Source organism: Tachyglossus aculeatus, chromosome 18, assembly GCF_015852505.1.
Source record: "Tachyglossus aculeatus isolate mTacAcu1 chromosome 18, mTacAcu1.pri, whole genome shotgun sequence".
In the NCBI taxonomy this organism is placed as follows: Eukaryota; Metazoa; Chordata; class Mammalia; order Monotremata; family Tachyglossidae; genus Tachyglossus; species Tachyglossus aculeatus.
Genome location: NC_052083.1, coordinates 7,676,203 through 7,698,679, shown reverse-complemented (window position 1 = coordinate 7,698,679; position 22,477 = coordinate 7,676,203). Strand labels below are relative to the sequence as shown.

At 50.8% G+C, this 22,477-nt stretch overlaps 1 protein-coding gene across 2 annotated transcripts in view; it reads right to left on the bottom strand.

Annotated features, from left to right (window-relative positions):
- Positions 1–1,625: 1,625 nt before the first annotated feature.
- The window catches only part of RHPN1 (rhophilin Rho GTPase binding protein 1), a 43,574-nt gene continuing 22,722 nt past the window's right edge, over positions 1,626–22,477 (bottom strand). For both annotated transcript variants that reach the window (XM_038760346.1, XM_038760348.1), the window contains 13 exons: positions 19,561–19,689; positions 16,430–16,505; positions 14,775–14,852; positions 13,890–14,014; positions 12,946–13,112; positions 11,477–11,664; positions 10,624–10,780; positions 9,338–9,457; positions 7,986–8,180; positions 6,916–6,992; positions 4,425–4,571; positions 3,437–3,595; positions 1,626–2,402 (listed from right to left, as the gene is read on the bottom strand). In XM_038760346.1, coding sequence (XP_038616274.1) covers positions 2,205–2,402; positions 3,437–3,595; positions 4,425–4,571; positions 6,916–6,992; positions 7,986–8,180; positions 9,338–9,457; positions 10,624–10,780; positions 11,477–11,664; positions 12,946–13,112; positions 13,890–14,014; positions 14,775–14,852; positions 16,430–16,505; positions 19,561–19,689 — 1,816 coding nt within the window. In that variant the 3' untranslated portion in view covers positions 1,626–2,204. The remainder of the gene's footprint in view (positions 2,403–3,436; positions 3,596–4,424; positions 4,572–6,915; positions 6,993–7,985; positions 8,181–9,337; positions 9,458–10,623; positions 10,781–11,476; positions 11,665–12,945; positions 13,113–13,889; positions 14,015–14,774; positions 14,853–16,429; positions 16,506–19,560; positions 19,690–22,477) is intronic.

Sequence of the window (22,477 nt, the reverse complement as noted above, 5' to 3'; positions counted from 1 at the left end):
AAAAGCACAGGCTTGGGAGCCAGAGGTTATGGTTTCTAATCCCGGCCCCACTACTTGTCAGGTGTGTTACTTTGGGAAAGTCACTTAACTTCTCTGGGCCTCAGTTACCTCATCTGTAAAATGGGGATTAAGGCTCAGAACCTGACGTGGGACAACTTGATAACCTAGTATTTCCCCCAGAGCTTAGAACAGTGCTTCACACATAGTAAGTGTTTAACAAATGCCACCGTTATTACCTCCACCCCCACCCCAAAAAAGGGTGAGTATGTGGGGGACCTGGGGGAGAGACAGGGGTGAATCATGGTGAAGGGCAAAGCCCCCCTTCCTCTCTACCCTCCCTCCCCCACCACAGCAGTGACAAGCACCAGGGTCAGCTACACCCAACCTGATTACCTTGTATCTACCCCAGCGCTTAGAACAGTGCTTGGCACATAGTAAGCGCTTAACAAATACCAACATTATTATTATTGTTCTGACGACTTTGACACCTGTCTTCATGTTTTGTTGTCTGTCTCCCCTTTCTAAAATGTGAGCCCGTTGTTGGGGAGGGACCGTCTCTATATGTTGCCGACTTGTCCTTCCCAAGCGCTTAGTACAGTGCTCTGCACACAGTAAGCACTCTATAAATACGACTGAATGAGTGAATGAGAGGACTCCCGATCTGGTGCTTTAAACAAAGACATCCTGAGCTCCTCCCCGCGGGGCACGAGGGAGCTTGGGGAAAGAAGGCTTTGGAAGTAGCCAGGTCTAAGAGGAGGATTAAAGGCAGGGGTTGCAGAGGAAGAAGCACGGCAGAGTTGAGGGGTGGGGGCAACACCTCAGCAGGATGGTGGATAACATCACCTCAGAAGTCTTCTCCTGTCCAAGGCAGCTGCAGCAGGTGATGCCCTAGAAAGGCTTTGCTGCAAATCTGTCAACCCCCTGCCTCATCTCTGCCCCTCTTGCTGGCTTCTCCCACAGTTTCCCCACTGTGCCCAGGGCCTCTCTGAGGTCCAGCCTCCCCAGAGATGAGGGGTGGGATCTGCCTGTGGAGGGGGTAAAACCAGGTGGGAAGAGCCCCTCTTCGAGCAGAACCCTTCTGGGGGAGCAGATGAGGCTGTGGTAAAGCTCTGACCTAAGAGTTTAGTTCATAAAGTGGGGAAGCACAGGTGGTGGATTCCAACCAGAGAAGAGGGTGAGCAGGAAGATGCTAAAATGGAACATGCCTGCGTAAATGTGTACGGACCGATTATGCACACTCAGGGACAGACACACAGAGACTGACACAAATGTACAATCAGGTATACACCAGACCTACACACAGATACCCCTTTTGTTTGGACTCCTTCATGACCTTGAGCCTGGGGTGGCTCCATTTTCTCCTACAGACCTTGGGGCCTAGGTAGCAGGGCAGGAAAAAAAATCAGGCACAAAGCACTCAAACTGAGAAGCAGCGTGGCTCAGTGGAAAGGGCACGGGCTTTGGAGTCAGAGGTCATGGGTTCAAATCCCAGCTCCGCCACTTGTCAGTTGTGTGACTTTGGGCAAGTCACTTCACTTCTCTGGGCCTCAGTTACCTCATCTGTAAAATGGGGATTAAGATGGTGAGCCCCCCCCATGGGACAACCTGATCACCTTGTATCCTCCCCAGTGCTTAGAACAGTGCTTTGCACAGAGTAAGTGCTTAATAAAAATGCCATAAAAAAACTGCTCAGAGAAGGTATGGAAAGCAGGGAACAAAGGAGTCAGTGCCTGGGCAAAGTGGCAGAGGGGGTGAGTGTTGACCTCTGAGTAGCCGCTATCCTGGCCCCCATGTCATAGCTCTTGGCTGCCTTCTTTATAGACCGAACAAGCTGAGGCTTCTGGGAATTCTGCTGTACAGAGGCAGTTTCCTTAACTCCCCTGGAGATGATTTACCCCCACAGCCAGCTGAATGAACAATGAAGGTTGAGGATGGTTCTGCTCTTAACATTATTTCCACCACTCTAGTGTCCTGATTCCAGACACCAGCTCTGTTCTCTGTCCCATGCCCCGACTGCCCATTTGGTCCACCTCTGTGCTTCCTCACCCTGTGCTGTCCTGTCCAACCCTCTTCTCCAGCAGAGGTACCCCAGCTGCTGCTCTCACCCCGTGCCTCTGAACTGCTCTTCGGGGTCACCTTGAGTCCAAGGGCCAAAATGGGGTGGGAGGGGAACAGAGGCATGAAGGGGCAAGGCCCTCCCTGCCTCAGGAGTTGGACTCATTGGCTCCAGCTGGGGAGAAGGGCAAGGCCAAAGCATTCCCCTGTGTCCGTTTGGTCTTCTTGCTCCAGATGATCAGTGGGCCACTGCCACCGCTCTTGCTACTCATAGGCTTCTTCCTGCTGTTCTCCCTGGGGCTCCGTGATAGTCCCCCGGGAGAGGACATGGATGACTTCTTGTCCGCCTGGAAGAGGAACGGTGGAGAAAATAGGATGAAGTGTCTGGAGGGCAGCCCTCCCCCTGCCCAACCACCTTTCCAATCACCTCATCCCCAGCTAGTCCGAGCTCTGAGGCCAGTGGGCCCCAAGGATTTCCAGCTGTGGGGTTGAAGCCATTTTTGGCCCACAGCTGTTTGAGCTGGACTCCCAGTTTCGCTCATCTCTACTTTCCTACAAAGCCCCAGAGTTTCTGGGCAGGCCTTAAGAGACCTTCAAGTTGTCTTTTCAACTCCTTAGCTCTTTGGAATCTGCCTGCACCTCACAAGTCTCAATTCCTTGCACTGATTGAGGGCCTAGTCTGCAGAGCGCTGTACTAGGCGCTTGGGAGGGAACAGTAGAATTTATACACGAGTCACTCCTTCAAAGAGCTTACAGTCTAGAGGGGGAGACAGATGCTAAACTGAATGATGACAGAGAGGAGAAGTTGTAGAGTGCAGAGACAGAAGCCCAGCCTCTCTCTGCCTAAAGTGTTGGTGCCTGGGTTTAGCAAGATGGAAGTTCCTGGAGGCTCCCCCATCTTGAGCTGGGATGCAGGGCACTTGGGACTCTGACTCTGTCCTCTCCTTCTTTCCCACTGCGCATCATGAGGGGAGGCCTAAGTCACCACCAAATAGCACCCCCACCTTCCTTTCCCTCTCCCCAGGACCGATTTCTGACATTGCTGTTCTAAGGCAGACGATGATTCTGGGCACAGGGATAAAGGTCAAAGGTGGTCAGAGAGGCGGTTTGACCTAGGAAGGATTGGAAGGAATCAGAGTATAATTCCCATCCTCTGGTGGGAAAACTGCAATCAAATAAGTGAGTTGGGGATGGCCTAAGAACAGCAGCTCAGCCAGGAGACCACCCTGCTTCTCTGGGATGGCTACTTCCTTGGGGAGGAGGAAGAAAGGAAGCTGATCCCTCCAAATGGGACTTCTCCTGACTTACATTTTGAAGGGGTCCCTCCCCAGGCCCACAGGTCTGCCACGGGCTCCCCACTGCGACCCTGGGGACTGGTTACCAGGCTCTGTCCCTCCGAGCTCTGCAGGGTGACCACCTCGATGTCCACACCCTCGTCCCCGATGCCCTTCAGCAGCTGCACCACCTCCGAGTGCCGAGACCACTTGCAGTCCTCCCCGTTGACGGAGACGATGTAATCCCCCTCCTTTAGGCCGGCTGCCTGCAGGGAGGGAAAGTGGGAGAGGGATGGGATGGGCAGGAGTGAGAGGAACAAGAGGAGGAGGAAAAATGATTAGAGAAAGAGGAGGACAAGGAAAAGACTTTTGTGAGGCCCCACTGTGAATGGGGCCAAGTTGGCCCATCCCCCTGGGGCTCTGTCTGTGTAGAATTACTGCATCACCCTTCCTCCTTCTCCCTGAGCCTAGAAGGCCAGCCCTCTGCAGAAGAGTTGCCTCAAGCTTTGGCCCTTCATGGAAATGGCCCAGTGATGGGACCCTAGGGGTCATTTTACCAAGGCGCATATCAACGAACCAGGGTCAGGGTTTGTCCAAGGGATGCTGGGTCCTTCTAGCATTGACGACTTTCTGGGTGGGGTGGGGCAGGTTGCACATTAGTCATAGCCCAGGACATGCCCCAGGCTCTTTCTCCTCGCCTGTCCTCAGTGTGTAGTGAGCTTGTAGTGGGCAGAGCTCCCAAGCCGGAGGGGGAGTCAGAGGGAGGAGAAGGCCCAGTTCAAGCTCTCAAATCACTGAAGTGGCTGAAGTCAGGTGGGAAAAACAGGTGACATGGGGTGGAATTTGAGCAATGAGCTGAAAAAGGGGAGGGGGCTGGTTTGGCAGAGCAGAGTGGGGAGAACATCCTGGGATGGGATAGGGCTGGACGAGGCAGAGCCTGGCAACTTCCTCCTTTGACTAGGAGGGTGGGGGAGACCAGGAGGGGTGAAGCAGGACAGCAAGGATGAGGCTTCGAATTGTGGTAGGGCCTCAGGGCCCCTGCTGCCCTTTGGTCCTATCCCTGGGCCCCGGGGTTGAGGGGAGGAAGTCACTTACCGCAGCACAGCCCCCAGGGATGACTCCAGCAATAAGAACAGGGGAGTCCCCTCTGAGCGTGAACCCAAATCCGCTCTCCCCTTTGGCCAGGTGGACACGGGATGCCAACCTCCACTTGTTCTTTGCCGAGAAGATGGACAGGGGTCCCTGCAGGATGGTGGAGGGAACCGAGGGGACAGCTCAGAAAAGCAATACCTGGCTAAGGGGCTGCATGGAGATAGTTTGGCTTCAAGTCGGCCAGGCCTGGGGCTGCCCCAACGAGGGCAGACCAGGCTGAGGTCACTTATGAGTGGCGGGCTCTGGCAAGGCATGTGGTCTTGGGCATTCCAGCCCCAGGGATTCGTATCCCAGTTCCAAAGACTCAGGGATGCCATGGGGCAGGGGTCCTGGACTGAGATGGACCCTCAAGCCTGGGAAATGATAGTCACCCAATCTCCACTAAGGAGGGGCCATGACTGATTCATCTCTTTGGGGTCCTTTGGTCCTGGGGTCTGCCATCTCCCCTTCCTCTTTTGTGAGACTCCTGAGCTTAGCACAAATCCCTGTGGCTGTGGGGCTGTCTGAGCCCAGAAAGATTAAGTCACAAGCTGTGAGGCATAGAGCCATGAGAACTGTCAACTAGCTCAGAACAAAGGCTTAAATCGATCAATGATACGTGAGCATTTACTGTGTGCAGAACATTATACTAAGCACGTCAGAGGAAACAAAGTAGGCAGACAGCTATCCTTGACCACAGTGATTTTATAATCTAGTTGGGGAAACAGGCATAAAAGTAAATTACAGGAAGGGAGAAGCAACTTAGTATGAGATATATGCATAAAGTGCTGTGGGTGGGGGTAGAGTATGAAAAGTGGATATTATTATTATTATTATTTATTAATGGCATTTATTAAGCACTTACTATGTGCAAAGTGCTGTTCTAAGCGCTGGGGCGGTTACAAGGCGATCAGATTGTCCCACAGGGGGCTTACAGTCTTCATCCCCATCGTACAGATGAGCAAACCGAGGCACAGAGAAGTCAAGTAACTTGCCCAAAGTCGCAGAGTCAGGATTTGAACCCAGGACCTCTGACTCCAAAGCCCATGCTCTTTCCACTGAGTCACGCTGCTTCTCAGATTTAAGTGTATAGGTGATGTAGAAAGGAGAGAGATTAGGGTGGGGAATGAGAGATTAGTCAAGGAAGGCTTCCTGGGGAGATATAATTTTAATATGAGAAGGGTGGTGATGAAGAGGGGAGTTTTTAGGCAGGAGGAACAGGGTGAGGATAAGAGAGGTGAGAGAAAGGCAGAGTGAGTAGAGTGGAGTTTGGGGAGCAAAATGTGCAGTTGGATTGTAGAGGGAGAGAAGTGAGGATAAGAAGGGGGTGGAAAGCAAGCTAACGGTGGCTCCAAGATCTCTGCAGTCTCCCAAGGTTGAAAACTGGGTGAGCGTTTCCCACCCCTTGAGGGATTGACAGACTAGCTCCTCTTGGGTGGGTATCGTGTCTACTAAAGATGGTTAGCAGTGTGGTTTAGTGGATACATCACAGGCTGGGAGTGAGAAGGACGTGGGTTCTAATTCCGGTTCTGATACTTGTCTGCTGTGTGACCCTGGACATGTCTCTTCACTTCTCTAATGCCTGTTAGCTCATCTGTAAAATGGGGATTAAGACTGTGAGCCCTATGTGGGACACAAACTGTGCCCAACCTGATTAGCTTGTATCTACCTCATGCTTAGTACAGTGCTTGGCACACAGTAAGTGCTTAACAAATACCATAAAAAAACCAAAACTGCATGGTATTCTGCTCTGCAAATAGTAAATTGCTCAATAAATACCACTGATTGACTGTATACTAGCAGACTATACCAGCAGAAGGAGAAATATACCACCAGCAAGCAATGAGGCAGACAACAGAGGTTACAGAGACACTCTACAGGTTTTCCAGTAGCAAACTGGGGAAATAGAAACTGGGAAAGCATTCAGAAGAACTGGAGAACACTAGTCCATCACCACCTACCAGTGGAAACAAATTGTTGGCTGCATTTGTTGCAACAATTGGGTGTGTTTGAACAACTTTATGGTTCTCAGCTACTGGTTTAGTGTCTCTGGGTGCTGTTTTAGAGAGAGTTTGCAAGCTTCATCAATAGAAGAACCTATCACAGAGGAAATCAAGTAACTCCCTGGACCCTCTGAGTTGAAACCATAAAAAGATTAGGCAAAGAATTAAGCTAACTTTAAGCAGGCTACTCATTGTTTTCGAAAGCTGGTAAGCTGATATAGCTTTATGTCCTCTCTAACAGTGTTTTAGCCCGCTGGGGATTCTTATACTACAGTGAACAGTGGTTCTGTCCCTGGGCACCATTTTCAGCTCTGTAAATTGGAGGGAGGAGATACTGAGAGAAGGAGTTGGTACAAATTCATCTGATCCTACATGGTTGTTATCTGAGAAGTCCAGGGGCCCAAACTCCACAAGTTTTGAGGATCAAGGATGTTTCTCAGCTTTGAACTTACCAAACGATGAAAAATATCAGTCACTTTCACCTTGGAGAAGTTGGGCATTTTGATCTCTGGCTTCTGAAGAGTTTTGGCTAAAATAAAAGCAATAAAAAGGCAAAGTCAACAGGAGATGGAGAGGGGAGTTTTTAGGCAGGAGGAACAGGGTGAGGATAAGAGAGGTGAGAGTAAGGCAGAGTGAGTAAAGTGGGATTCGGGAGCAAAATGTGCATCCTTCCCACTGCCTTTTAAGCCAAAATCGAGAGCCGTGTCTGCCTTTGAGCCCTCTGGTGACCTGTCCTGGCCAAATAGCTTACAAAGTACTATTTTTAAAATTCACCCATGGTAATTACAGGAGTATAGTTGGCACTGCTCTAAGGTCACTTAACACCATTCCCACATGGGGACATTTAGTCTTTCTGTACTCCCACATCCACCCCATGGTCTTTCTGGAATCCTAAAACCCATTAAGTGTGACCTTGAGGTCTGGCATTCTCTACCTGGTCACATGTGGGATTTTTAAAGAAAAGTCACAGTACAAACATCCCCTAGACTGTGAGCTTCTTATGGGCAGGGGAATGTGCCTGTATTGTTCTTTCAAGTGCCTAATATAGTGTGCAGCATATAGTAAATGCTCAATAAATACCACAATGATTGACGGACTGTAGGTCACGGGGGACAGTGCTGCCATTGCAGTAGGAGTGACTACAGTGAGACTTGAAGAACACTTTATTAACGTTTGACTTGGGGAGTCAAGGATCTTGAGATATTTAGGAAGGGAAAAAAATTGGTGAGGAAGAGCCAGGTGTAAGCCATCCTTACCAGGCTCAGAGGAAGGCCAGGCAGCTTCCAGAACCCCCAATGCCATTCCAGGGTCTGATGCCCCCTTCACTTCCCCCTAGTCCTCCCCTGCTCTGCACGGGCAGAGGGGTCACTGAGTATGACCATAGTGGGAGGGAGCATTTGCCCACCCACCCAAGTGCTCCACATCTACCCCTTGCCCCATTCAGCAGCTTGCCCACTGGGGAAGGGGAGATGCCCCTCCCGGAGATCTCTGGGGGCTCAGCCTCCTGTCCCGGGCCACTCACGGTGAATGTCTGGAGCCTCGCCCATCTCAAAGAAATCCTCTTCTTGGTCGACCTCGGAGTATTTGCTGAGCGAGCGTTTGTGGGTGAAGGACAGCACCTCCTGAAGGATGTCCATCTTGCGCAGGATCCGGCACAGCCCGTGGACCCGCCTGGCCTCCTCGTGCCTCATGATGGCTTGCTTCAGATGGGCCTTGCCTGTGAGAGGAATGGAGAAGGGCCAAGGATGGAGATGCCCACTAAGGTGTGCAGGGCCTTGGGGGGAGAGGAAGTCACTAAGAAAGCACCCTGAAGCAGACCACTGGCAGGAGCTGGCAGGGGTGACAGGATGAGAGGTTCTGGCCGGCCCCCTCTAATTCCTTCATTCATTCAATTGTATTTATTGAGCGCTTACTGTGTTCAAAGCACTGTACTAAATGCTTGGGAGAGTACAATATAACAATAAACAGACACATTCCCTGCCTACAACGAGCTTACCGACTTCTTGCCCCTGGTCTAAAACTGGGGCTCCATCCACCTCCCTGCCCTCTCAGATCCCTCCTTGCTGGCTTGCCCTTTTCCTCTTTTTCCCATTTTCCACTTCATCCTAGTAGATGCTGCATGGCAGGTGCTCTCAGGAGATGGTGAGGAAACAGGGAACAGCAGCGGTGACTCTCTCTAGGGCTTTGAGGCTGCAGAGCGGGTTCCCAACACTGACCTTTCAACCGGTCCTAGGTTTCCGGGAAGGGCAAGGTGGCCCTAGGTACTGCTTTAGGTGGGACGACTGCAGTTTTCAGGGCTCATTCATTCATTCAATCGTATTTATTGAGCGCTTCCTATGTGCAGAGCACTGTACTAAGCGCTTGGGAAGTACAAGTTGGCAACATATGGAGACAGTCCCTACCCAACAACGGGCTCACAGACTAGAAGGGGGTGACAGACAACAGAACAACATGTGGATAGGTGTCAAGTCATCAGAATAAATAGAAATAAAGCTAGATGCACATTAACAAAATGAATAGTAAATATGTACAAGTAAAATGAGTAGAACTTGGTGTAAGGAAAGCCCCTTGAGCTGGGATAGGAGGCTGTATTTCTAATGGAATGGCGGCCGACCATTTCCAACTACCTTGTTTTGCGTTATTATGGCTTATCCATGCCCTTCACATCCTAAATAATCGAGAGTGGCCAAAATAGTAGTAGCTGATACAGTTCAATGCCTTTCTTTGGAGAAACGCACTGACCTCTCTCAGCCTCCATCCCTCTGCTTGCACCTTATGGGATGTGCTCTCCCTTGAGGGGCTGTGGGGAGCATGGAAAGGCTGGGTTTGGGTAGAGCCATCCTTGCCCTCCTGCCTCCCAGGAAGGAGAATTACCCAGTTTCCTTCGCTCCTCTGGATCCTGCAGCAGGACTGGCAGGGGCGGTCCTTCAGGCACGGTGACATGGAACTGAACGAAGGCCTTCTCATACTTGGGGACCTCTGGGTCTGAAACAGCTGTGGAAAGAAGGTGTCAAGATCAGGTGAACAGAAGAGGGCCCCTCTAGTAATAATAATAATAATAACAATGGCATTTATTAAGCACTTACTACGTGCTGGGGAGGTTACAAGGTGATCAGGTTGTCCCACAGGGGGCTCACAGTCTTAATCCCCATTTTAAAGATGAGGTAACTGAGGCACATAGAAGTTAAGTGACTTGCCCAAAGTCACACAGCTGACAATTGGCGGAGCCGGGATTTGAACCCATGACTTCGGTCTCCAAAGCCCGTGCTCTTTCTACTGGGCCACGCTGCTTCTCTATGTTTGGGGAGTCCCTGGCCCAGAAATATTGAGCCCCAGAGTCATCTGGAACTAGCAGTTTTGGGGGTGCAGGGTAGGATGCCCCCTAGCCACACTCCGCAGCTTTCTTTGGGAAACCAAGCCTGAAGGGGCCCTGTAGGTCAAATCTCTAGTTTGTAGGTACCCTCAATCTCCGAGGGATGGGAATGCTCTACTCAACCAATTGTATTTATAGAGTGCTTACTATGTGTAGAGCACTCTACTGAAGGGCTTGGGAGTTCCCTGCCCACTAGGACTTTGAAGTCTGGAGGGGGAGACAGACATTAAAATTAATTATGGACATGTAAGTGCTGTGGGGCTGAGGGTGAGGAGAATAAAGGGTGCAAATCCAAGTGTACAGGTGATGCAGAAGGGTAAGGGAGTAGGGGAAATGAGGACTTAGCTGGCCAAGTTGGCCCTGGACTCTTGGGCATGCCCCAGGGACTTGCTCAAAGGGTGCATGCGATTATCTGGACTCCTACTGCTCCAGGCTGGGGCAGCTCTGGTCTGGAGTTTCCCTGAAGTTGGGATTCCTGGTCCTCCCGCTCCAACTTTCCTGGGATCCTGGGTGTTGACAAGTCCCCGGATCACCTCAAACCCTCAACAAATCGCTAGGGTATGGAGAAGATTCAGAACCACCCGAGCCCCCTGAGCAGTTCTTCAGGCTGGAGGAAGTTACCTGACTCTCTCCAATCTTCTTCCCCGTGACCACCATCACCTTCTCACCTATTCCAGGCTGCTGAGTTCCAGAAGGAGCAGGAGAGCTTTGGGCCGTATGCCACTCAGATGGATGGATGAATGGACGGAAGGGGTAGAGAGGTCAGGGAGGGGTGAGGGGTACTCACGGGGACCATCGCAGAGCGCGACGGCCGCGTAGTAGTGCGAGAGGGCCCGGAAGTGCTCCGATTTGACGTGAACCATGGTGGTCCAGGAGAAAGGCACGTAATCCTTCATGGGTGGCTGGATCATGGTCTGATACACCAGCGAGTAGACATCTTCCACCTACCAGCACCGGGGACACGGCTCCTGTGAGCGGGACAGGGCCCAGGGGTGACCCTGTGGGCTGCCTTTTTTAAGGAGCCCTGCAGCCAGCCCCCCATCCCTCTTGGCCCAAATATGTGCTGGTGGGGAGAGGGTAAGAACATCGTTGATTTTAACAATTTGGCCACTAGGACTGGGTGCTGGAGGAGCTGGCGTTGGGACAGAGAGTCAGAGGGAGAAGATGAGGGCCCTGCCTTCAGGGGGCTAATAATCTCATGGCTGATGAACAGCTCTGAACATTGTACTATCCCCTCCCTCCCTCAACCCAGACTCCTTGGGGGTAGAGAATGTGTCTGTTGTACTGTACCAAGTGCTTAATACAGTGCTCTGCATGCAGTAAGTGCTCAATAAATACGATTGACTGACTGACTGACTGGACGGTCTGCAGGACCTCAAGGGAAGGGAGCATTTCCTCTCTTCCCTCGGCCCCTTCCCGGATGCCAGCTCAGGGCTCCCAAAATCAATCAGGTATTTACTGAGAGCTTACCATGTGCAGAGCACTGTACTAAGCACCTGGGACTGTCCTATTGTACTGAGTTGGTAGATCCGCCCACAAGGAGTTTGCAGTCTAGAGGACAGTTTACAGCCAACAGAATGGGCACCACCCAGGCCAGGACCTGGCGTGAATGAGTGGGCGCAGGGACTCGAGCATCGTACCCGGGCCGCCTCCTGGGCGATTTGCAGCTGGGAGAAGCAGTCGTTGGGTGGTTGGGAGAGTGTGACCTTCTCAAACACACACTCCTGGACCTGTGCGATCATCAGTCTCACCAGCATGTCCAGGGAAGCCGCGCTCATGTCCAGGCTGGGGGCGTTGGAGAAGTTCTCCTTCAGGTAGTTAAAAGCTCCTGCAGGGACAACAGCCTTGGGTGTACAAACCGCACACGAGAGCCGGAGTCCTTCCACGGGGGCCGGCCCTCGATCCCTAGACTAGAAAGACACAGGACTGACAGGTGGACAATCCTCATCCAAACGGATGGTTATAGAGCCTCATCCGCTGTTCCTGTGAGGAGGCTTGATCGTCACCAACTGAGGTCAGGGTTGGTGCTAGGGGTGACAGCAAGTGAAGCAAATTGGGGAAGGCTTCTTGAAGGCGGTGGCCTGGAAGGGAAGGCATGGGGAGGGCAGACAGGAGGGAGGTGGCGGTTTCAGGCCCACTAAGATTCTCAGAAGTGGGAGAGAGTCACCAGGACTTGGGGCTCCCAGGAAGGAACAAGTCTCAGGAGGAGAATGCAGATGGAGGGGGAGTAGAAGAGGAGAATCGGGGATGTGAGCAAATGGTTCTAAGTCTTCTGGGTCGCCTCAAATCCAGACAGCCAGGAACAGGATTGCAGGGCAGGGGCAGTGAGAGAGGCAAGAGACTCAGGGTATGCCCTTGGGAGGGAGGATGTCCTTGGGAAGGTTATTGCTGGGGGGTGGGGGGAGCAATGTAGTATGTATCTCGTGAAGCCAGCTAGTTCAAATCACATCAAACGTGTTGACACAAAAATAATGCAGTCAACTTGGAATTTTCCAAACAGCAGAGATGGGATGCAGAATACTGAAAAGTAGAGGATGAGACTTGGGTTCCTTCTAGACAGCAGGTCAAGCAGCTGTTGTGGCCAGCTGGTACTGGAGCGGGGGGGGGGGGGGGGGGGCAGAAACCCAGGCAGATAAGCCAGAGCTAGCTGCAGATGCTAATTTATATCTTTGCTTATCATGAGTATGCTGGCCATTCTGAATGTGCAGACATTCTTTCTCCCGGCATCCTCAGCTCCCCGTATGTAGGACGTAGTGGGAGAAAAGAGCAAGAGTGGAGGGGAGCAAGGAGGTCACGAGAGAGAATTGTAACAACAGAGCTGGGGCCAAGATAGTGCAGCTGTTTCTTCAGGACTGAGTCAAGTGGAGTGGAGCTCTCTCCATGCCCACCTGCAGAGGCTGCTAAAACTAAAAACACTCCCTCCCGGTCTAGTTGGCCAACTGACCTGCAACCTTTGCCACGATCCTTCATTGCCCCCAGACTCTGTGTGTCTCTCCTCTCCCCTCCTGGCGTATGAGATCTCACGGTTGGGGGAAACTGCAGATTATGGGACATCTTCACCCAGACCCTCCCCTGTGGTCTGTTGCTTCGGTGATAATGAGGTGCGTACCGGCCGCTTTCTCGAAAGCGTCGATGGCGAGGTCGATGCCTCGGTCACTGGTGCGGTCTTGGCGGGCCCCGATTTGGGTGTATAGGGCCCCGATGTTGAACAATACACTTCCCTTCTCAAAGGCCAGAGCCCGCTGGTGGGAGGGGACTCCGGTGAGTGAGTCGTACCTAGGGAGACGAAAGAGAAACGAGGGTTGGGTGGGCCCGCGCTCCTTGCTGAGCTTGTTTTTCCCTCCTAGGAGAAACAGCATGGTTTAGTGGATGGAGCCCGGGTCCGGGAATCAGGTCATGGGTCCTTATCCCGGCTCCACCACTTGTCTGCTGTGTGACCTTGGGCAAGTCACTTCACTTCTTTGCCTCAGTTACCTCATTTGTAAAATGAGGATTGGGATCGTGAGCCCCACATAGGATAGGGAGAAGCCATGTGAGAAGCAGCGTGGCTCAGTGGAAAGAGCCGGGGCTTGGGAGTCAGAAGTCATGGGTTCACATCCTGGCTCCGCCACTTGTCAGCTGTGTGACTTTGGGCAAGTCACTTCACTTCTCTATGCCTCAGTTACTTCATCTGTACAAGGGGGCTTAAGACTGTGAGCCCCACGTGGGACAACTGATTACCTTGTATCTACCCCAGTGCTTAGAACAGTGCTTGGCACAGTAAGCGCTCAACAAATGCCATCATTATTATTATTATTATATAGGGACTGTGTCCAAATCGATTTGCTTGTATCCACCCCCAGCATTTAGTACAGGGGCTGGCACATAATAAGCGCTTAACAAATACCATTATTATTATTATGTCTATCTTCTGATTGGCTGGTACATTGCTCTGCAGAGAGGCTCCTCCTCCTCTCTTCGGGCTAATGCTGCCCCATGACATCACAGGAAGGTAGACCCATTCCCCTTCTAGGGTCCTGGGCTAGACTGATTTCCCCAGGAACTTCCACTCACCAATGGAAGAAGACTCCAAGATGCCTACTAGGAGGTGAAAACCTGTAGTCCAGGAAGTACAGCTGATTGTAATACTCCATGAGAAGCTCTAGCCCAGCTTCATTCCGGCTGGGAGTCCGCATTGCCTGGAGGAAGTTGGGGAGAAATGTCAAGAAAACCACCCAGTGTGCTGTAAACTCGTTGTGGGAAGGGACTGTGTCTGTTATATTGCTCTGTTGTACTCTCCCAAGCGCTTAGTACAATGCCCTGCACAGAGTAAGCACTCAAAATATACAATTGATTGGTTGTGTGTATGTCCCCTTTTTCCCCTTCCCAGACTAGAAGTCTTGAAGGTAAGGGGTGTGGCTTCCCCTCTCATCCCCGCTCCCGGGGCCCTGTACGGTACATCAATCAATCGTATTTATTGAGCGCTTACTGTGTACAGAGCACTGTACTAAGCACTTGGGAAGTGTCTGTCTGTCCTATCTGCCCCAGACTACTCATCTCTGAGGACAGAGGCTGCCATCCTCTTCTTCTTCTTCTCCTCCTCCTGCCCCACTTCCCAAAATATCTGGCACTGGTCTCTGTGAATGGCTCTAGGGTAGGGTCAGATTTACCGGCTGTCTCAGGAACACTGCAGATTTATCCCACAATTTTCAGACTAAAATAGAAAAGATACAAGGGAAGAAAAGGAAAGCTTCTGGAAGCCTCAGTCTAAGCAGTTACCCTGCCACTCTGAGCCTTGGAGATGTGAAGGAACTCAGAGCTGAGCAGACTCCTGTCTTCATTCACTCATTCAATCGCATTTATTGGATTGTCTTGGATTCCTTTGCTGTTGCAGCCTCCACAACCCTGATCCCCACCTAAAAAAACCAGGTTAGCCCAGCCCTCCATGGGTTTCCTGACCTGTCTCAGATCCATCACCTCCTGGATTTCCCTGTCGTAGGAGGTGCCATCCTCACCGTAGTGCTCGGAGATCAGCTCCTGGGAGGTGGAAGGAAGAAAGAGAGACAGGGTTCAGAGAGTTTGCAGAATCCAGCCATCGTGAGAAGATACAGTCTGCTTCGAGACCCATTTCAGTTCATCCTCCAGTCCCCATCGCCCACAACATGGATTCATTTTGAGAGGAGGTGGAAATGAATCTGCTCCCTGTGGAGCTGGTGATGCTGAGGTCCAGAGAGGTTCGGTGACTTGGCTGAGGGCAAAGAGCAGGTTCCAAAATGGCCAGGCCTCTGAGTACCCCGTGCCTCATCTTCCCATAAGGCCACAATGCCTCCTCAGACAATTTCACCAGGGCCCGAGCATCTGTTCCCACTGAAGCTACTCCTGGAAAATGGAGGGGTGGGGAGGCCTTGGTCATCCAAATGCCAACCCAGCAAGTTTACCCCACGCCCTAATTAACTGGACCCAGCAGGTCTACCCCACGCCCTCATTAACTGGATCCCTGAAATGTCCCAAATCATGTGGGACATACCCAGCAGGCTCCCAAATCCCCTCTGCCTGAAAGATTTGGGCCATTCACGCAATAGTGGATTTTGAACAGAGCCACAGTCTCCGGCTTTAATCGAAACGACTATGTTAGTCTGACTCCCAAGGCCATACCCCTTTAAAAACGGGACTCAAAGAGACTGGAGATAATGGCCATAAAGAGCTAATGTCAGATGCAGGAGCACAAAGTGGCTTTGATCCTAAAGGAAACCATAAAAAGTTTCCAGGGACAATAAAGGAGCTTATAGGGACAGAAGCCAAGAGAAGATTATAAAAAGCCCCCAATGATACAGGTCCCAGAGGGAAGGGAGGAGGGAGAGGAGAAAGGCTGTTATCTACCTAGCCCCAGCCCCTAAGAACACACAAACCCACACAATTAGCAACCTTCAGGAGGAAACCAAAAGAGATCTGTTCTAGGCTGATGAATCCCTGCTTCTCTCCATCCCAGAGACCATCAGTGAGAGGCAGGTTATAAATAGCAGCAGCCAGGACTGGGGATGAAAGGGGCTGGACTGATGTTATTCAGGTCGGGTGGCCATGTGTCGTGCATTTGACAATCACAACAGCTCATCTGCTGTCCTTGGCTTTGGTGGGAGGAATATTTTATTTATCAGGCAAGTTGTTTTCCTGATCAAAACGGACTTCAAAAGCCTCGAGTCAGGTTCCATATGTACTGGAGTATCAGGTGCGCCGATGAAAGAGCTGCATGGTGGCATATGATCTGCATTTACTCCCACACCCCTGTAGGACTAATTTGAGAATGTTTGATGATGCTTGGAGCTTGATGATCTGGGAATGGGGGCTGGGATGTGGATACCCTAAGTAAAGGAAGAAAAATCACACTTCCTAGGTCCTCGCTGATAACTCTCTGGCTGGACCTACACTAGCTAATTAGACCCCCAAAATACAAAGCTGCCAAACAGCTAAAGAGTTCAAACCCCTTGACCAGCAGGACCCCACAATGTCATTGTGGGGTCATTGGGAGGGGCTCCCACCCCCAACTAGCTTTGTGAGGTTATTGATCTATTTGTCTCTTCAGCCAGAAACCCTACTGGCCCCAGGGCCACACTTACCTTTAACGCCACTGACAAGTCCAGCTCTTTTGTCTCCTTCAGTCCCAGCGGGATCATGGGAACGCTGATGCTTTCACTGAAAGGATACAGCAGACCAGCGGTGGGCATCGGGGGTGAAATTGGTTCAAAACAAGGAAGTCGGGTGCGACTATTGTACTCTAATCTTAGGGGAAGAATGAGACTGAAAGAGGGGAGGAGGGGAGGAGAGGGTTTGTAAGGCCCTTGGGCGGCAGCTGGAGTTGATGAAGATTTGGGCCATGGGCTGGTGGGAGAGGGGAGGCAGTCCAGGGCCTCAGTGGTCCTCCCTCCCTTCCTTTACGTCGCAATTGCAAGAATAGGTGCCGGTACCTTCCGACAGGTGGGAGCCAGGCTCCATGACTGCCAACCAGATTGAGCGGGACGCTGTTCCTTGCTGAACTGGGCACGTTCGGGGCCACAGACAGAGCCACTTTGGGCTTGTGATCTGGTGGTGGCTCACCCAATCCAACATGAAATAATTCGGAGATGTGGCTCGGAGAATTTAGGAGATTGGGTCCAGGAGGGGAGAGGGGGCAGAAAGGGGAAAGGGTGGGGCCTGCTGGTGGCACAGCCTTTGCCTCCTCCCAGTACTCAGCCGAGGTGGATCCCAACCTGAAATTTTCTAACTGGGACCCCCCGGCCCCGAAGGCACCCTGGGGGTACCCCATAAAGGCATTCCATCTTCCGGTCTGCCTGATGGATTCTTGGATTTAGTAATGATTGCGGTATTGTCTGGTGCTTACTTCATGCCAAGCACTAAAGTAGAGATGAGAAGCAGCGTGGCTCAGTGGAAAGAGCATGGGCTCGGGAGTCAAAGGTCATGGGTTTTAATCCCGGCTCCACCACTTGTCAGCTGTGTGACTTTGGGCGAGTCACTTAACTTCTCTGTGCCTCAGTTCCCTCATCTGTAAAATGGGGATTAAGACTGTGAGCCCCACATAGGACAACCTGATCACCTTGTATCCTCCCCAGTGCTTAGAACAGTGCTTTGCACATAGTAAGCGCTTAACAAATACCATTATTAGTATTATTATTATTATTATTACACAAGGCAATCAGGTCAGACAGTCCTGGTCCCACATGGAGCTCACAATATAAAGGCGAGGGAGAACAAGTATTTAATCCCCATTTTACAAATGAGGAAACAGGCACAGCGAAGTCCAGTAACTTGGCCAAGGTCACCCAGTGGGCCAGGACTGGAACCCAGGTCTCCTGACTCCCAGCCCTATACTCTTTCCAGTAGGCCACACTGTTTCTCTACAGAATGTCCCCAAGCCCCAGCACACCATAGTTATCAGTTAAGTCTTGGTGAAAGTGGGGATAATAATGATGGCATTTGTTAAGCGCTTACTATGTGCAAAGCACCGTTTTAAGCGCTGGGGATGTTAGTGAGCTTCTGAGTAACAAGCTCAGCCCCTTCCTAAGGACCGATCGAAGAGAATGCCAAATGCTGAACCACCTTCCTTCACTGAGAAAGGTGGAACCAACACTCCAGAAAATAGAACCAAGGCGGAGGGGTGAGGGGAGAGAGACGAGAGGAGAGACTAAGGGCAGTGACAGGAAGGAAGCCAAGGCTCCTAAGTGAGAAACCATGAGGCCATGCAGGCCGGAGAGAACTCCCTCTCCCTTACACTGCGCTGCGAAGGCTAGGCCACCTGGATGGCTCTCACGGCCCCTCAGTGTTGACCAGCTGACAGAGGACATGCCAGTAGCAGAGGGTGGGAGAAAAGACATAAGTCCAGGGTGGGGCAGCAAAGCCAAATTCACATCTCAGTCCATCCATATTTACTCATCCTCCAGACCAGTGGCCTCCGGACAGCTATTAATTGGGGCGGAGAAGGGTTATCGTGTTTTTTCTCGAGGTGGCGGGTCCATCTAAATGCCCCAGTGGAAACTGACCCATGGAGGGGGGCTGGGCTGGGGGTGGGGCTGGTGAGGATGTCAGGAGATGGGACGCCAACGTCCCTCTCTACCCTTCTCCTGGGGCCACCTGATCCGGTTCCCTGTTCCCAGATAATAATAATAATAATAATGATGGCATTTGTTAAGTGCTTACTATGTGCAAAGCACTGTTCTAAGCGTCCAGATCAGTAGCACAATATGGTAGCCCTTACACTATTAATGGGAGAGGGAGAAAACTCTTCATGGCCAGCCAGGACTGACCCCACTGCAGCAGAAGACACTGGGGGAGGATGCCTATGTTGAAAAGGTCGAGGGCCGGAGCACGACATCTCTCCAGGGCGGGCAGTGTGGGTTCAGCCCTCTGCCAGGGCCCAGGGAGACTTAGCCAGAGGCAAATCTGATGGCCAACCATTCAATTGGATTGATTGAGCGCTTACTGTGTGCAGAGCACTGTACCAAGCAGTTGGGAGAGTACAATTCAACAATAAGCAGACACATTCCCTGCCCACAACAAGCTTAACGTCAGGCACTGCAAACATCAAACTTGAAAACATAGCAAGGGACAGTTTTTTGGTGGGTCCGTGCAAGCATGGTTGTGGATACCAAATCAGTCTTTAAAGTCACACCCAGGTGAATTTCACCATTAATGTTGTCCTTCTTGAATGTGGCAAAAACCATATATATATATATACTTTATATTTTATATAAATTTTATATTTATATATTTTATATTTTATTATATATATTTTTATATATTTATATATAAAACTATATATACACACTATAAATTTTATATTTATATTATATATATATAAACTAGCTATATTTATATATGCAAAAAAATTAATGTAATTTCCCTACCACCAGGCCACGTGTGGAACCGGGCACTGTGACAGAGCTCCCTCGTGGGCGGGGAACGTATCTACCAACTCTGTCGTACTGTTCTCTCCCAAGTGCTTAGTACAGTGCACTGCACACAATAAGCACTCCATAAATATCACCGATTGATGGGCATTAACCAGGCCCTGCAGTGGGATTTCTGCTTCAGTCCTCCACCCACCCCGGGGTAGAGCCGGGCCAATAAATCAGCAGGTGAGCCCTCCGTTGACTCTACCTATCTCAGGAGCACTCCTGCCCCCAGATCCTGCGCCTGTGGCCACCACCACCTGGACGGGCGGCCCTGCAGCAGGCATTGTGCAAAGCCCCCTGACCTGTCGTTCTGGTACACATCCACACAGCTGTTCAGCTCTTCCAGCTCTTCCTTCAGCAACTGCAAGTTGGAGTTTACGTAGCTCAGCTCCAGGGCCACCGTTTCCTTGACTTTGTGGTTATTGGTGGCTCTGAAAAGACACCCCCACCCAACCCCACCACCAAAATGGAGTGAAAGACGGACCGGCGCTGGGTAAGGGAAAAGGGGAGGCTGAGCTCAAGGCTGGAATAGAAGGAAGAAAAAACAAAATAAAACCTGGTCCCAGTAAAGGCCCCCTTCAAAGGAAGCAGCATGGCCTGCTGGAAAGACCACAGGCCTGGGGGGTCAAAGCATCTGGGTTCTAATCCCATCTCTCCCATTGGCTGGTTGTGTGACCTTGGGCAAGCCACTTAACTTCTCTGTACCTTAGCCTCCTCATCTGTAAAATGGGGATTAAATATCTGTTCACCCTCTCTCGTGTGGAGCAGTGACTGTGTCTGAGCTAATTATCTTCTATATACCCTGCTGCTTTGTCCATGATACCATCACAATTATAATTATTATTATTCGTCAAATCAATCAATCAGTTAATCGTATTTATTGAGCACTTACTGTGTGCAGAGCACTGTACTAAGCGCTTGGGAAGTACAAGTTGGCAACATATAGAGACAGTCCCTACCCAACAGTGGGCTCACAGTCTAGAAGATACAGTCAAAGAAAATACAAGTCCATTGCAAGCATTTCCTATAAGCACCAGATGCGCTAAGTGGAAAGACCACAGGCTTGGGAGTCAGAGGACGTGAGTTCTAATCCCAGCCCCACGACTTGTCAACTATGTGACCTTGGGCAAGCCACTTAACTTCTCCATGCCTCAATTACCTCATTTTTAAAAGGGGGATTAAGACTGTGAGCCTGAATACCTTGTATCTATCCCAGTGCTTAGAAAAGTGTTTGGCACATTGTAAGTGTTTAACAAATACCATAATTATGATTACGCCTTTCCCCTGAGCTCTGCAAACTGTGTTTCCAAGCTTGGACTAAACGCCTCCCCTGCCTTCCAGCTTCCCCAGTGTCACTACTGATGCGCACTGACCGAGTCCCTGAGCCAGTTGGGAACTAAGGCCCAGTGAGTTTGGGTCATCAAAAGTGGGGTTAAGGAATTCCCGGGGAGGAGAGGGCAGAGAGCTAGGCCTAGGCTACTTTGGGGAGGGCAGGGGGTACAGCAGACTGTGGGGGCTCAGGCACAGGCAGTGGAAAACAAGCTTCTTAGATCCATTTAAAGACCTGTCACCACCACGAAGTACCACCATGAAGCCAACTGGGAAGCAGCTTGGCCTAGTGGATGAAATACTGGGTTCTAATCCCAGCTCCACCGCTTGTCTGCTGTGTGATCTTGAGCAAGCCACTTAACTTCTCTGGGCCTCAGCTACCTCATTTGTAAAATGGGGATTAATATTGTGAGCCCCATGTAGGACGTGGACTGTGTCCAACCTGATTACTTTGTACCTACCCCTGTGCTTAGAACAGTCCCTTGGCACAGAGTAAGCACTTAACAAATACCATTAAAGGAAAAAAAAAAAAAGGAGCTCACGTCGCAGGGTTGAATGTGCCAAAATGGAACTCGAGCTGGGTTTATGACTGGGGCTCTTGGGCAGGGTGTTTGGCGGCTGGGGAATTGGGGATACCTATTATATTAAGGGTGGGGTCCAAAAACTTTTGACAATTTGAAATGGCCAAAAATGTCTCTGAAAACCTTTCCCGCCTGCAAGGAGAAACTACAGAGGGTAGGCATCTGGGCAGTCTAATCCCTCCCTGGCACTAATCCCTGCCCAGGCAGGTTAGACAAGAAAAGAACGAAGAGGACGGGAGCCCACATGGCGCTCACAGTCTAAGTAGGACGTCTCTACCAAGGGGCAGACCTGCTTGGGTTCTATGTGTGAGCTCTGTACATGGCTTAGGAAATTTAGAATGAAAATAATAACAGTAGTATTTACTAAGCATGTCCTACTTACCAAACTACTGAACTCTGGGGCAGTTACAAGACACTCAGGTTAGACACGGTCCATGGGACTCCCAGCCTAAGAGACCCCATTTAAGATCTCGTCTATCTCGCGGCCGACCCCTCTCTCTCTCTGGCCTGGAACTCATCTCCCCATTACTATCAGAGCCATCTTCAAAGCCTTATTAAATCACATCTCCTCCAATAGGCTTTCCCTGACTAAGCCCACATTTTTTCTACTCCCTCTCCCTTCTGCATCCCACCCTGCACTTGAATGTTTAAGTGCTTTAAGCACTTGGTATTCACCCAACCTCAGCTCCACGGCACTTGAGCTGCTCTGAATTTAGCCGGCATGGCTGTATGCCCACCTGTTTTGTCTGAGTTTGGCAGGGATGTCCCTGGGCTGGGGGGTGGAGATGGGGTGGAGAGGGTTAGAGCTGGGTCTTTACTGGATCCTATGGATGATTAATTGATGACCCACCCCAGGTGGTTGGCGGAGAGCTCTGCACCGCGGCTGTGGTCAGGTCACACAATCTTGTTACTAAAAGGATGGATGTGGGGGAATTGACTGGTCGCACAGGCTGGTGAAGAGAACTGTTTGAGGAGACACAAGAAAGTGGTATTTTTGTGTGTGGTATTTGTTAATCAGACAATCAATGGTATTTATTGAGGGTTTACTAAGTGCAGAGCACTGTACTAAGTGCTTGGGAGAGTACAATACAACAGAATTAGCGGACACGTTCCCTGCCCATATTGAGCAAGAGTATAGAGGACTTGCAGTGTAAAGTTCATTCATTCATTCAATCGTATTTATTAAGCAATTACTGTGTGCAAAGTACTGTACTAAGCACTTGGGAAGTACAAGTTGGCAACATATAGAAACAGTCCCTACCCAACGGTGGGCTCACAGTCTAGAAGGGGGAGACAGACAACAAAACAA